Genomic DNA, 12,883 nt, shown 5'->3' on the forward strand with positions numbered 1-12,883 from the left:
GGTCTGCATTAACTATCGCCAATCTAAACGTGTAAAATACATAGTTACAATTGCGTGATTACAGCTCGCACCTGTTCCATGCACTAGTTATAACCTTCCATATTACATCACTTATACCATGGTAAATCAAAGCATTCATAGCCAACATTCATGATATCTCAAATGATATCATTTGTGAGAACAAAGTGCATGGGGAAGGTGCGAATTATAGGTAATGTGTGGTGAGTGAGGTGACAACACTATACATAGTTGTGAGACTTATAGTAATATGAAGATGGTGCGTAAATTATAAGCTTAAATTATAACTGTAACTTTAGACTTTCTAATGTTTATCCAGTTTAAGTTGGGTCTGTATAGAAAGAATAAATAAAGTTTTCCTAACTATAATATATCCCTAACCTTTGTTTTTTTCACTAAATATCAATGTTTTAAAAAAAATGTAATTAACTTTTTTAAATCGTATAGTTTACTGCCATTGAGTGAAGTGTAATTTTTTTAGATTGAGGTAGAATGGAGGAAAGTGTCGGAGAGTATAGTACAGTGGAGTGGCATAGATTGGAGTAGCGTAGAGTGGAGTTTTTATTAGAGTGGAGGGAAGTACAGTAGAAGGGTACAGTGGAGTGAGGTACACTTTAGTGTAATACAGTACAATAGTGTAGAATAGAGTGTAATACAGTGCAGTGACATTGAGTGGAATAGCCTAGAGTGAAGTGTTGTACAGTGTAGTGCTGTAGGGTGTAGTGGCATAAAGTGCAATAGCGCGTAGTGAAGTGACGCACAGTGGATTGGCGTACAGTGGAATAGTATAGAGTGGAGTTGTGTGCAGTGGAATAGCATAGATAGGAGAAGCATAGAGGGGAGTAGCATAGAATTCACTGGCATTGACTGGAGTGGCATAGAATAAAGTGGCACAGAGTGGAGTGGCATAGAGTTGAGAGGAGTTGACCTGAGTGGCGTAGAGTGAAGTGGTGTACAGTGGAATACTGTATATTACAGTATTGTACAGTGGAGTGATGTACAGTGGAGTTGCATAGAGTGGAGTAACATACAGTGGAATAGTGTAGAGTGGACTGGTGTACAGTATAGTGCTTTACAATGCAGTGGCATACACTGCAGTGTGTTACAGTGGAGTGCTGTACAGTGGAATAGTGCAGAGTCGATTGGGGTACAGTGGAGTGGAATTGACTGGAGTGTCATATTGTGGAGCGCATTACAGTGGAATAGCATACAGTGGGCTGGTGTACCGGGCAGTAGCATAGAGTGGACTGGTGTATAATGGAATATTGTTAGAGTGGAGTGATGTAGAGTGGACTGACATAGAGTGGATTGAGGTACAGTGTAGTTGCATAAATTTGAATGGCATAGAGTGGACTGGCGTAGAAAGCAGTGGCATACAGCAGAATAGTGCATGCTAGAGTGGAGCAGAATGGAATGGCGTAGAGTGGAATAGCGTACTGTGGATTGGTGTAAAGTAGAGTGTTGTAGAGTGTATTGGCGTACAGTGTAATAGAGAAGAGTGTAGTGGCATAGAGAAGAATGACATAGAGTGGACTGGCATATAGTGAAGTAGCGTATAGTGGTGTAGACTGGAATAACATGCTTAGTGGCACACAGTGTAGTGACATAGAGTGGAGTGGCATATAGTGGAGTAGATAAGAGTGCAGTGTTGTACAGTGGAATAGCATAAAGAGCAGTAACGTAGAGTATAGTGGCATAGAAAGTTGTATTGTAAAGTGTAAGAGCGTACACTGGATTGTCGTACAGTGGAGTGGCATCTAGTGCAGTGGCATACAGTGGAGAGGTGTACAGTGGAATAGCTTACCATGCAGCTGTGTACAATGAAGTGGCGTACAGTGGAGTAGCATAGAGTAGAGTTGTGTAGAGTGAAGTTTCGTAGGGTGGAGTTGCGTACAGTAGAATAGCGTGGGGTAACGTAAATGGAGGGGCATATAGTAGAGTGGTGTAGACTTAAGTGGCGTAGAGTATAATAGCGTACAGTAGAGTGGGGTAGAGTGTAGTAGCGTACAGTGGATTAGCATAGAATCTAGTGGCATATGGTACAGTGACATAGAGTGGAAATTCGTAAATTGAAACAGTATAGAGTGAAGTGTGTTAATTGAAACAGATGTAGTTTGAAATTGTGTGAATGGCTGTAGATGTAATGTGGTAGGAATGTACATTATGAAGTGTAAATGGTAATCTTTGTTAGTATTTGTGAATAGTGTAAGTAATGTTAAAGTTATACCCCATAAAAAACGTATATATTGTGCTGCAATATACTGGGTTATATGCAGATGAGAAGTCAGCATATGATTGGCTAAGGCTGTGTGTACCAAAGGTAAAAGGCAGCCATCTCATTTTTATCACAGTTTTGGTGCTTTCTGCGGTCTGCGTTTTTCTGCGTTCTAAGTTAGGGTCTTAGATATAGGCAAGTATTAGGTTTCATTGTTATTCACTACCTATTACCATTTTAGAGTAATGTATTTATAAGTATATATATTTTTTCTACATATTTCTATAGCAGACTAGGGAGAACAGTACAATTTTTTAAAGTAGCGCAGTAATATGTAGGTATTACAGCGCTACTTCGTTGACTTTTTTGTGCATATTTAAATATGTTAATGATAGAAAATACACTTTACCGCACTATTTGTAAAATATAATGTATAATGCAGTACCAGCAGTACTCCGGACGTTTGCTTTAAGATATACAGAAACTTATATATATTTTTCCCTACCTATTACTACTTTACCAAAGTGGTAATAGGAAGAAGCATAATACCAAACCTAATACTTACATAGATCTGAAGGCGTAATGCAGAACAGAATCAAACTGCACCTAAAATAACATGGCTGCCTTTAACTTTTGTAAAAGCAGTCATTAGCCAATCACCTAATGACTCCAACGAAGTTCTGCAAAATACTGCGAAATTTCGCAAAAATACTGCCAAAAGATATCACTAAGTTACTACACCTTATAACTTAAAAAATACTTACCCTACTTACCTGTAGTACCCAAAAGGATTATCTGTGCTCCATAAAGTCTAGTCCAGCCAAATTTAATGTAATTCTGTTAAGCCGTTTTCTCACTACGTCCAATACAAAAGTGTAGGGGGAAATGCATTGGATGCAAAACGCATTATGGTACCCCCTTTTATCTTTGCACCCCATGACCCATCACTGGGAAACTTTGAATCATCCTCCAATGTAAAAGGAAGAATAGCTCTAGAAAAGTTCCATGGAGATTCGTTAAACAGGCGTAAAGTTATTCATGGTGAAAAATCAGAGGAATTCCCATCTCTGGTAACCTTAACTATAGCTACAAAGTGGCGATCGCCATATAATAAAATATATAATATATATATAATATATTAACTAAAAAAAACAAAGGTTACAAGGACCTTATAGTTAGGCTTAGAGTTCACCCGTACAAAACCAGTGAAATTCAGCAGTTATAGTTTCCTGAGCTAATTATAACTTACGCCCCGCAATGCTCTGCTTATGACCTCAAATATTACATCACTCATGACATGGTCAGTGACATCACTCATGACATCTCAAATCTCATCACTAATGACATCATCAAGTGAGTGTGTTTACTAAGAGTTTATGAGTTTTAAACATATATACTAACTTACTACAAAAGTTAGATTAGAATACTAGGTGTACTAGTAATAAGTGATACTATATCTAACACGTGATCTGAGTAGCTGTGTGACTGTCTGTATCAGTGTGTGGGTGGTTGTTTGAATGCCTTTATTGGTGTATGAGTGGTGTATGAGTGATGTATGGGTGAGTGGGTTTCTAAGTAAGTGTGTGGGTGTGTGAGTGATTGTGTGAGTAGTTGTATGAATGTGTGAGTGGTTTTGTAAGTGGTTGTGTGTGTGTGAGTGGGTGTGAGTGGTTGTGGGGGTGTGAGTGGTTGTATGGCTTTATGTAGTCCTGTGATGGCTCTCCCCTCCTTCAACAGGGAGTCAAAGTCAGAAAAGGAAACAAACCAAGGGCACAGCCTAGTGTTTCCTGATGATGTCGCTACGCTACCCCCAGGACGTCGAAGAGAACCAAGACTAAAAGTCCCACAGTGCATGCAGCTGTTAAGTGCATCCCAAGGGCTGGCGCAGGACGTCATCGATGGCATTGAATCATATTGTAACCTTATATATCATCAAGCCCCAGGGAGGAGTTGCATTATTTTTTGGGCAGCGAAACAGTAACCAAACAACGATTAATTTGTCTGTCAAGTTCCTCTTCTTTTTACTGTTTTTATCTGAACGAACCTCAAAGCCCCTTTTATGGTGATGTAGTATCACAACTTCATAGCTGTAGTGGGGCGATAGCAGTTTGTTTCCAAATTGAGGAGCTGGTCACATCGTGCACATACTGCAAGCTTGAGGTCAAACACCTCTGACCCTCCCCCATCGAACTGCATCAGTATTCACGGGTTGTAGCCCCCTCCCCCCACTATAGCTCTCCGCCCAGCTGCGTCACGTGGCCAAACAAAAGCCTGACTCAAACCAACCCGGACGTGAACGATAACCGTCTATGCTGCTTGGAGTAGGTCTTGAGAAATGTAGCACCAGAAACTAAGTAGTGAGTAGGAGAAAATGGGAAATGAGGTGCATTCCCGATAAGAGATGCCCAAAGAGCACGGCACGGGAAGTATTGAAAACTGAATACAACACCGTAAATGTTTGCACAGGAATCCGAACAAGTGTAAGGAAAACAGCATGATAATGCTCAAAAATAGAGAAAGTGCCACCGACCTTTCCTAGCCCGAGGATGCAAAGTGTTGGTGGCCTTTGTGCCCCAGCCCTTTGGCTGTTTGCACCCTCTAAGATTGCAAGGCAGTGCATTCCTTTACAATGTTAAATCGGAATGTTGTATCAACACACCCTTTTTGACTGTGAGAATGGCAGAGCAGGGGTTTCTTTTTTAATTTAACTGTGAATGACCAGGAGAACCGCGCACCATTAACATCCCTTAAGGAGGCCAGAACTCGAGACACTATGGCGTGCAGAAAATATGTTGACGAGCACGTGAGCACAGAAAGCACAATAAGGTATGCAGGAATCGATTGAGGAGTACATAGGTGTAGATAACATTGAATGAAGGAAACATACGAAAAAAAATACAAACGGGCTATTGTTAGGTGCAGAGGACAGCAGACAACTTTTCTAAATCTCTTTGTTCTCTAATGTTGGCATTTATTAACAATACCTGTAGAAAACATGATAATGCATAGAATACATTGTTTTTTCTTGTCTTGCCTTCTGCTCCCCTGATTGCCCTCGTTTTCTTGCCTTCTGATTCCCTGTTTGTACTTTTTTTCTTGCCTTCGGCTCCCCCACTCCATCCATCCATCCATCCACCCCCCCCACTCCATCCTTCCATCCCCCACTCCATCCATCCATCCATCCATCCATCCATCCATCCATCCCTCCACTCCATCCATCCATCCATCCATCCATCCATCCCCCACTCCATCCATCCATCCATCCATCCATCCATCCCCCACTCCATCCATCCATCCCCCCACTCCATCCATCCATCGCCCCAACTCCATCCATCCATCCATCCCCCCACTCCATCCATCCATCCCCCCACTCCATCCATCCATCCATCCATCCATCCCCCCACTCCATCCATCCATCCCCCACTCCATCCATCCATCCCCCCACTCCATCCATCCATCCATCCTACTCCATCCATACATCCCACCACTCCATCCATCCATCCACCCCCCACTCCATCCATCCATCCCACTTCATCCATCCATCCCACTCTATCCATCCATCCATCCCCCACTCCATCCATCCCCTCCATCCATCCATCCCCTCCATCCATCCATCCCCTCCCTCCATCCATCCCCCCACTCCATCCATCCATCCCACTCCATCCATCCACCCCCCACTCCATCCATCCCCCCTCTCCATCCATCCATCCCCCCACTCCATCCATCCATCCATCCATCCATCCCACTCCATCCATCCATCCCACTCCATCCATCCCCCCACTCCATCCATCCATCCATCCATCCCACTCCATCCATCCATCCCCCCACTCCATCCATCCATCCCCCCACTCCATCCATCCACCCCCCCACTCTATTCATCCATCCCCCCACAACATCCATCCATCCATCCCCCCACACCATCCATCCATCCATGCCCCCACTCCATCCATCCATCCCTGCACTCCATCCATCCATCTCCGCACTCCATCCATCCATCTCCGCACTCCATCCATCCATCCATCCATCCATTCCCCGCCCCACACTCCATCCCTCCCCGTCCCACACTCCATCTCTCCCCCGCCCCACACTCCATCCCTCCCCCACCCCACACTCCATCCCTCCCCCGCCCCACACTCCATCCCTCCCCCGCCCCACACTCCATCCCTCCCCCACCCCACACTCCATCCCTCCCCCACACTCCATCCCACGCCCACACTCCATCCCTCGCCCACACTCCATCCCTCGCCCTCTTTCCCTGCCTCTATCTCTCACCCTACCTCTATATCTCGTCCTCCTTCTATCTATCTTGCGCCCTCCCTCTATCTATCGCCCTCAATATCCATCGCATCACCACAGCATCACTCAGCACCACCACAGCACCACTCAGCATCACCATAGCACAACCACAGCACCACCACAGCACCACTCAGCACCACCACAGCACCACTCAGCACCACCACAGCATCACTCAGCACAACCACAGCACCACTCAGCACCACCACAGCACCACTTAGCACCACCACAGCACCACTCAGCACCACCACAGCATCACTCAGCGCAGCACAGCATCACTCAGCACAACCACAGCATCACTCAGCGCAACCACAGCATCACTCTTCGCAACCACAGCATCACTCAGCACCACCACTGCATCACTGGTTCAAATATGCTCTCTCAATGTTTCAAGCTTTATTACAAATGTCACAAAAAGATGTTAATATTTCACTTCTGTTCTTGGATTTTCGTCACAATAAAATATACTGAACATAATCTTCACAAAAGTTATTTACAAAAGTTTAAGCTATTGCCATTATACATTACAATCACTTTTATTTAAGTATTCATTATTTAAAAAAATTAAAATCCATTGTTATTTGTAATATCAATACATCTAAGTCACGTAAATACAAAACATCTTGCATTACAAATGCTATAGGTGTCACATTTGCGGAAGGTATAACTATTGGCATTGTAAATGACAAAGCTATTAATTTAGCTATTTTCAAAAACAACACATACACAAAAAAATTGTCATTTACAAGACCAATATCTCAAACTTTCCTAATGCGAGACCTATTGCATTGCAAATGCTTGTTGTTAAATTTCAGCCTTGGGGCCTCTTGAGGCTCATGGCCCTCCCCATATAAATAAATGTTGGCCCTGGAGTGGACCCCTGGGGCCTCTGAAGGCTTGGGGAGGGAAGCTGTGTGGCCCCCCTCCCCATATAAAGTAATTTTAGCCCCAGGGGTGGGCTCCCGGGGCCTCAGGAGGCTCAGGGAGGGGGGGGCACGCAGCCCACCTCCCCTTTATGAACACAGCCCTTGGGTGGGCTCCCCAGGGCATAAGGTTATTAAATGTGGCCTGGTCAACATTTTATTTTCTATCCCGCGAGGGACATGCTGGATCGCTGTATTTTTTTGCCAATTTTTTTCTTCTGGTTTTTTCTGTTTGACTTACAAAGATTGTAAATGTTATATTTTATTATGGCTAATGTTTTAATTTTTATGTTAAATAATATTCAGATCTAAAATGAATATCTCCCCATATGTTAAAGTATATGATGTAAAAAGTATATTAGTCTAATATAATTATGTTAATGTTGTAATATATTAAATGTGTAAATCAAAATGTAGAATTTAAAAGTTTTTAGAAATTATAGCACTACCAATTGTTTTTTTTTAACAAATACAACTAGAATTACACAAACGAACACAATATAATAATAAATTGGTAAGATTTAATATTGGAACTCCTGTCCAACACAATTTGTTAAAAGTACTTAAATTCAGGGTGAACGTCGTTTCTATTCTTAGTTCAATATAAGAAGCAATTCAGAAAGAATGTGTTTGGATTAGGAGCCTCGTTACATTTTTTTAACTCCAACTGCACAAACATTGAGGATAATACATATTCTAGAGAGGGTATGAATTACTATTCTAATGCCAATCCCATAAAAATATGGGAATGTGCATATATTAGAGGGGTCAGGTTTACTAATTGCACTCTAATCTCACAAATGTTTGGGAAAGTACTTATGTTGGAGGGAGATAGATTTACTATTGTAATGCCAATCCCAGAAAACATTGGGGAAAGTACATATATTAAAGGGGTGCAGATTTACTATTCTAGCACCAAACCAACAAACATTGGGCAAAGTACATATATTAAAGGGGCTCAAATGTACTTTTCTAACTCCAATCCCACAATCATTTGGCAAAGGGGTTTTATTATAGGGGAATAGGTTTTCTATTCAAACTCCAGTCCCATAACAGTGGGAAAGTACATATTTTGGAAGAGGTCATATTTACTATTCTAACACCAGTATCACAAACATTAGTGAAAAGGCATACATTAGAAGGTGTTAGATTTACTATTATAGCTTCAATCCACCAACCATTGGTGAAAATGCATACACTAAAGGGGAATCCGATGTACTATTTTACCTTCAATCCCACAAACATAGAGGAAGGAGAATATTTTAGTGGAGGTTACCATTCCTAACTCCAGTACTATACACAATGAGAAAAGAGAATGTTATAGACGGGTTAAATATTGCAATTGTTACTCCAGTCCTACAAACATGGGGAAAGAGTCTTTCTTAGAGGGTTAGTTTTACTATTCTAACTCCAACCCTCAAAACATTGGGGGAAGTGAATAGATTACAGGGGTTCAAGTTATTCTAACCAGTACAACAACCATTTAGGAAAATTAATATATTAGAGGTGGTCAGGTATACTATTCTAGTACCCACCCCTCAAACATTTGGGAAACTACATATATTGGAGGAGCTTAGATTTACTCTGCATATCTTAGGTTATGTCACATTTATTATTCTATCTTCTTTTCCGCAAAGAGTGGGGAAAGAACGTATATCAGCCTGGGTCAGATTTATAATTCCAACTGAAATCCCACAAACATTGGGAAATAGGTTTAAGCAGAGGGAGTTAAATGTATTATTTTAACGCCAATCAGAAAAGATATTGTGGACCCTGTTCACAATAAAGTGCAATTAAACTATAATCACAGAGTAGCTATACTTCCAAATTAAAATTTGGCACATGCCCTGCTCTTGCACCTATTCCTACCTGGGTGGCTTGCAGTACCCTCTAGAGGGCACTCCAACCATCACCTACAGTTTCAACCAGCCACTCATGGCTCCTGCTTTGCCTACACTGGTTACCCACAAGTGGGGGTCTGACAAGACCCTGCCCTACAATTTGTAGATTCGACAATAGCTGGAGGCTGGGGCGCACAGTAGAGGGGGCACCACACACCCACCCACTGCCGCAGAAGTGGGACGCCCCTGCCCAGGACGTTACAGGTAAGGGAAGTGTTGGGGCAAGAGACAAAGAAATGTGAATGTAGGCGGCCATGTACCTACAAGTCAAGATATAGTTGGTGAGGAAGAATGAGGGGCTATGGGATCAGAACAATTGGGGGGGGGGGTCCACAGGTATCAGGGGAGGGTCAAGAGTTGAAAGAGGTGCTATTCCTCACATCAGTACCAGTGAAGGGGAAGGTGGGGGTTGGGAGCCCAGGAACATCATCTTTAGTTTTAGAATCTCACACACACCACCTCAAGCCCCATTCCAGCCTGAGAAGAAGAGAACCTGGAAATGTCAGCACAGGTTTCTGCTCAGATGCATTTTCTGGGCAAGGGTCGCATCACGGTCTCTTCACATAGATAGGCTAGGACCTTAGTGCGTATGGGTTTTTGCCCCTTTGATATTCCTATAGCTGCATGCTATGCTAAAAAGCTTGCTCTCTCGATATATCCCTAAAACCCTAACCTTGACTTAAAACTTTTGATTGCTCCCCCTCCTTTCTTTGAATGACCTTCTCCTTACCTTCCATCCTTTGCAATCCTCCAAGTTATGGAGTTCTCTACCCTCTTTAATCTCCAACGCGGACTCCTACCTAGTTTTAAATAAACATCTACAAACCTGGCTTTTTTCGTCCTAGGTTGTTGCTTGTGTGCTTCCATCCTGTCTCCTCCTTGTCTGCTTTAGCGCTTTGACACCCTCGGGTATAAGTGTGCTATATAAATGATATCCTATCCAATCCTGCTCTGTCTGAGTATAGCCAACTCTAAACTGCATGCCTGTAAGCTGTAATCTATTTTATTGTGTTTCTGCAAATTACCGACACCCCGTTTTATCGCTCAGAACCCATGCAACCTGCAACCTTCTTATATTACCCAATCTTTTCTTCTCTAGCCTATCTTTTATTCACACCAACCGTGTGAATGAACTCACAGACCCCCATCCCCTAATGGTGACAATTAACTTCTATTGGGAGGGGGGCGGGTATATCGCAGGGGGACCACCAACCCCTTATGGGACCTCGAACTCTTCCATGGGCCCCATTCAGCCCAGGGCCAATGAATATCTCTGAGATGTGGGAGACTCTAGGGCTCCCCATCACATTCTGCAGGGATGTGGAGCTGGAGAGATTGTACAATATGCCACTGTCCCTATCAATTTAATCCATTTTAAATAAACTGGAGTAAATGCATGGAATGGTTTTCTTGAAACCACAAAATGAATCCTAATAACCACTGTATTAAACACTCATCTTGGGTTCTGGTGCTGTGTAATATCTGGTATCCCCATAGTATCCTGTATCCCCCCTCTTCGGCAGTAAGGCACAACACCGGCGTAGTGTTACTCGTTGAGAAATGGTTCAACAGTTCTTCTCGGGTAGTAAGCGCTTTAAGGATGCAATTGCAATAAAATACCTGGTCTAAATGTCATATATGCCACATGAAACAAACGTACACGGCACATGACGCAAACGTGGCGCATCATCGGTATGATGTACTAGACGTGAAACGTGCCTGAGCACGTTGCAACCCCTGCCGCTCTCCACCGGGGATGTGCAGTGCACGCCTACTACATAATACTATATGAGGAGACGATGATAACGTGAGCCGCCCCTGAAGGTGCGCTGTCCTGTGCCATGCTGCAGTTTCATTACGCTATTTCCGAATTACACTGTCCACATTACCCCTCCGGCACCTGGGTGCGGACCCCGCTTCTGCCGCTTATCCCTCCGGTGTGTGGTATGAAGGGATGGCCGCAGTGAGCCGGAGCGAGCCCCTCAGCCAGCCCTGCCTGTACCATTCGGGGTTCAAAGGTACGGTGGGATTTGTAACGTGCATGGCAACCTATTTCTTCTGTTACGTTGGCCACATATTCTCTTGTCTTACTGACTTGACAGTGCAGATTTTGTATATGTGTATACCACCATTTTCAAACGCATCCGCCCATAAATAAGCCGTATCCATTATTCAGCATATGGCAGACTGATGTTTATGGTCATCAAATAGAGCTTACACGACACAGGGCAAGAAAACCATGAGAAGGATATTTGTTGTATTTTAAAACATCTATCTATCTATCTATCTATCTATCTATCTATCTATCTATCTATCTATCTATCTATCTATCTATCTATCTATCTGTCTGTCTATCTATCTGTCTGTCTGTCTGTCTGTCTGTCTGTCTGTCTGTCTGTCTGTCTGTCTGTCTGTCTGTCTGTCTGTCTGTCTGTCTGTCTGTCTGTCTGTTTGTCTGTCTGTCTGTTTGCCTGTCTTTTTTATTACATTAAACTTAGTTTTGCCATTTTATTATACTCAGTTTTTAACATTGCATTGGAGTGATGACATGTTTTAACGGCGGCACATATGTATATTACGCGCTCTGTATGTGAACAGACAAATGTGGTATTTTGGTATAAAGCTCACCAGGAAGATGGGAACTACTGGGACAATTCTTCAAATGTTGGTCTGTTGAGATCCAGGTGTATCAACGTTGTAAACTTCACACTTGTCCTGTTGAATTGAGTCTGCAATGGGAAGTTCCCCTAGCAAACTAAATTCAACAGGACAAATGCATGTCATTGTGTTGTAGTGTTAATTGCCCTCATCTAGCGCTTCATGCTACTGACTAGGCGCTGAAGCACAGTTGAAAAGGGCTAGTACACAAATCCACGAGAATGTTACTGAGAGAGTGTCTCTGTGTGTGTGTGTGCACACGTGCACGTGTGTCATGTGCCCTATGTGGGCAGTCTTTGATGTGCAGAGGACCAGAGTTGAAGATGAACAGACATGTGGCTTGGGGTGTCATGTGGTCCCGTTCACAAAAGGTAAGCGGTCCCCTTGGGACCCATTCTCTTTTGTGAATTAACCGAAAGCGTTTGTTGGGGAGGAGGCAATAGCCCTGGGCACCGTTGACAACTGACAAACAAGCTTTTTTTTTTTTAAAGTCAACTTTTTTTAACCACGCCTCCTTTTCCTTCAAAGAAAACGGGCTGTATTTTAAAAAGTTTACTTTATTTAAATGTATTCACAGATATTGTGGTTTCCAACCCCAGCTGGCCACCTTCCCTATGATGACATCCAATCGTCGTGAGTCACAATTTGTGACCTACCTCAATAATATTCATGACATAAGTGAGATTGTGACTCACTCAAATGGGAACTTTGCAAACCAACCTATTAGTACATACGTCAGTTCGCAAAAGCCCACACTGGTTGCAAAAATTGGAACCAGTATTTTGTGACCGATGTTTTGTACATCAGGCTCTTGAAACGTATATGTAAATTAATAGAACATATAGGAGTGACTTGAGTCCTATGTGGGAAGGATT

The 12,883-nt window shown here is 42.9% G+C and overlaps 1 protein-coding gene across 1 annotated transcript in view; it reads left to right on the forward strand.

The window, feature by feature from the left end:
- The first annotated feature begins 11,175 nt into the window (after positions 1-11,175).
- The window catches only part of LOC147697137 (uncharacterized), a 114,529-nt gene continuing 112,821 nt past the window's right edge, over positions 11,176-12,883 (forward strand). The window contains exon 1 of the mRNA XM_086933294.1: positions 11,176-11,368. Coding sequence (XP_086789420.1) covers positions 11,305-11,368 — 64 coding nt within the window. The 5' untranslated portion in view covers positions 11,176-11,304. The remainder of the gene's footprint in view (positions 11,369-12,883) is intronic.

This window comes from Lissotriton vulgaris, chromosome 8 (assembly GCF_964263255.1).
Source record: "Lissotriton vulgaris chromosome 8, aLisVul1.2, whole genome shotgun sequence".
In the NCBI taxonomy this organism is placed as follows: Eukaryota; Metazoa; Chordata; class Amphibia; order Caudata; family Salamandridae; genus Lissotriton; species Lissotriton vulgaris.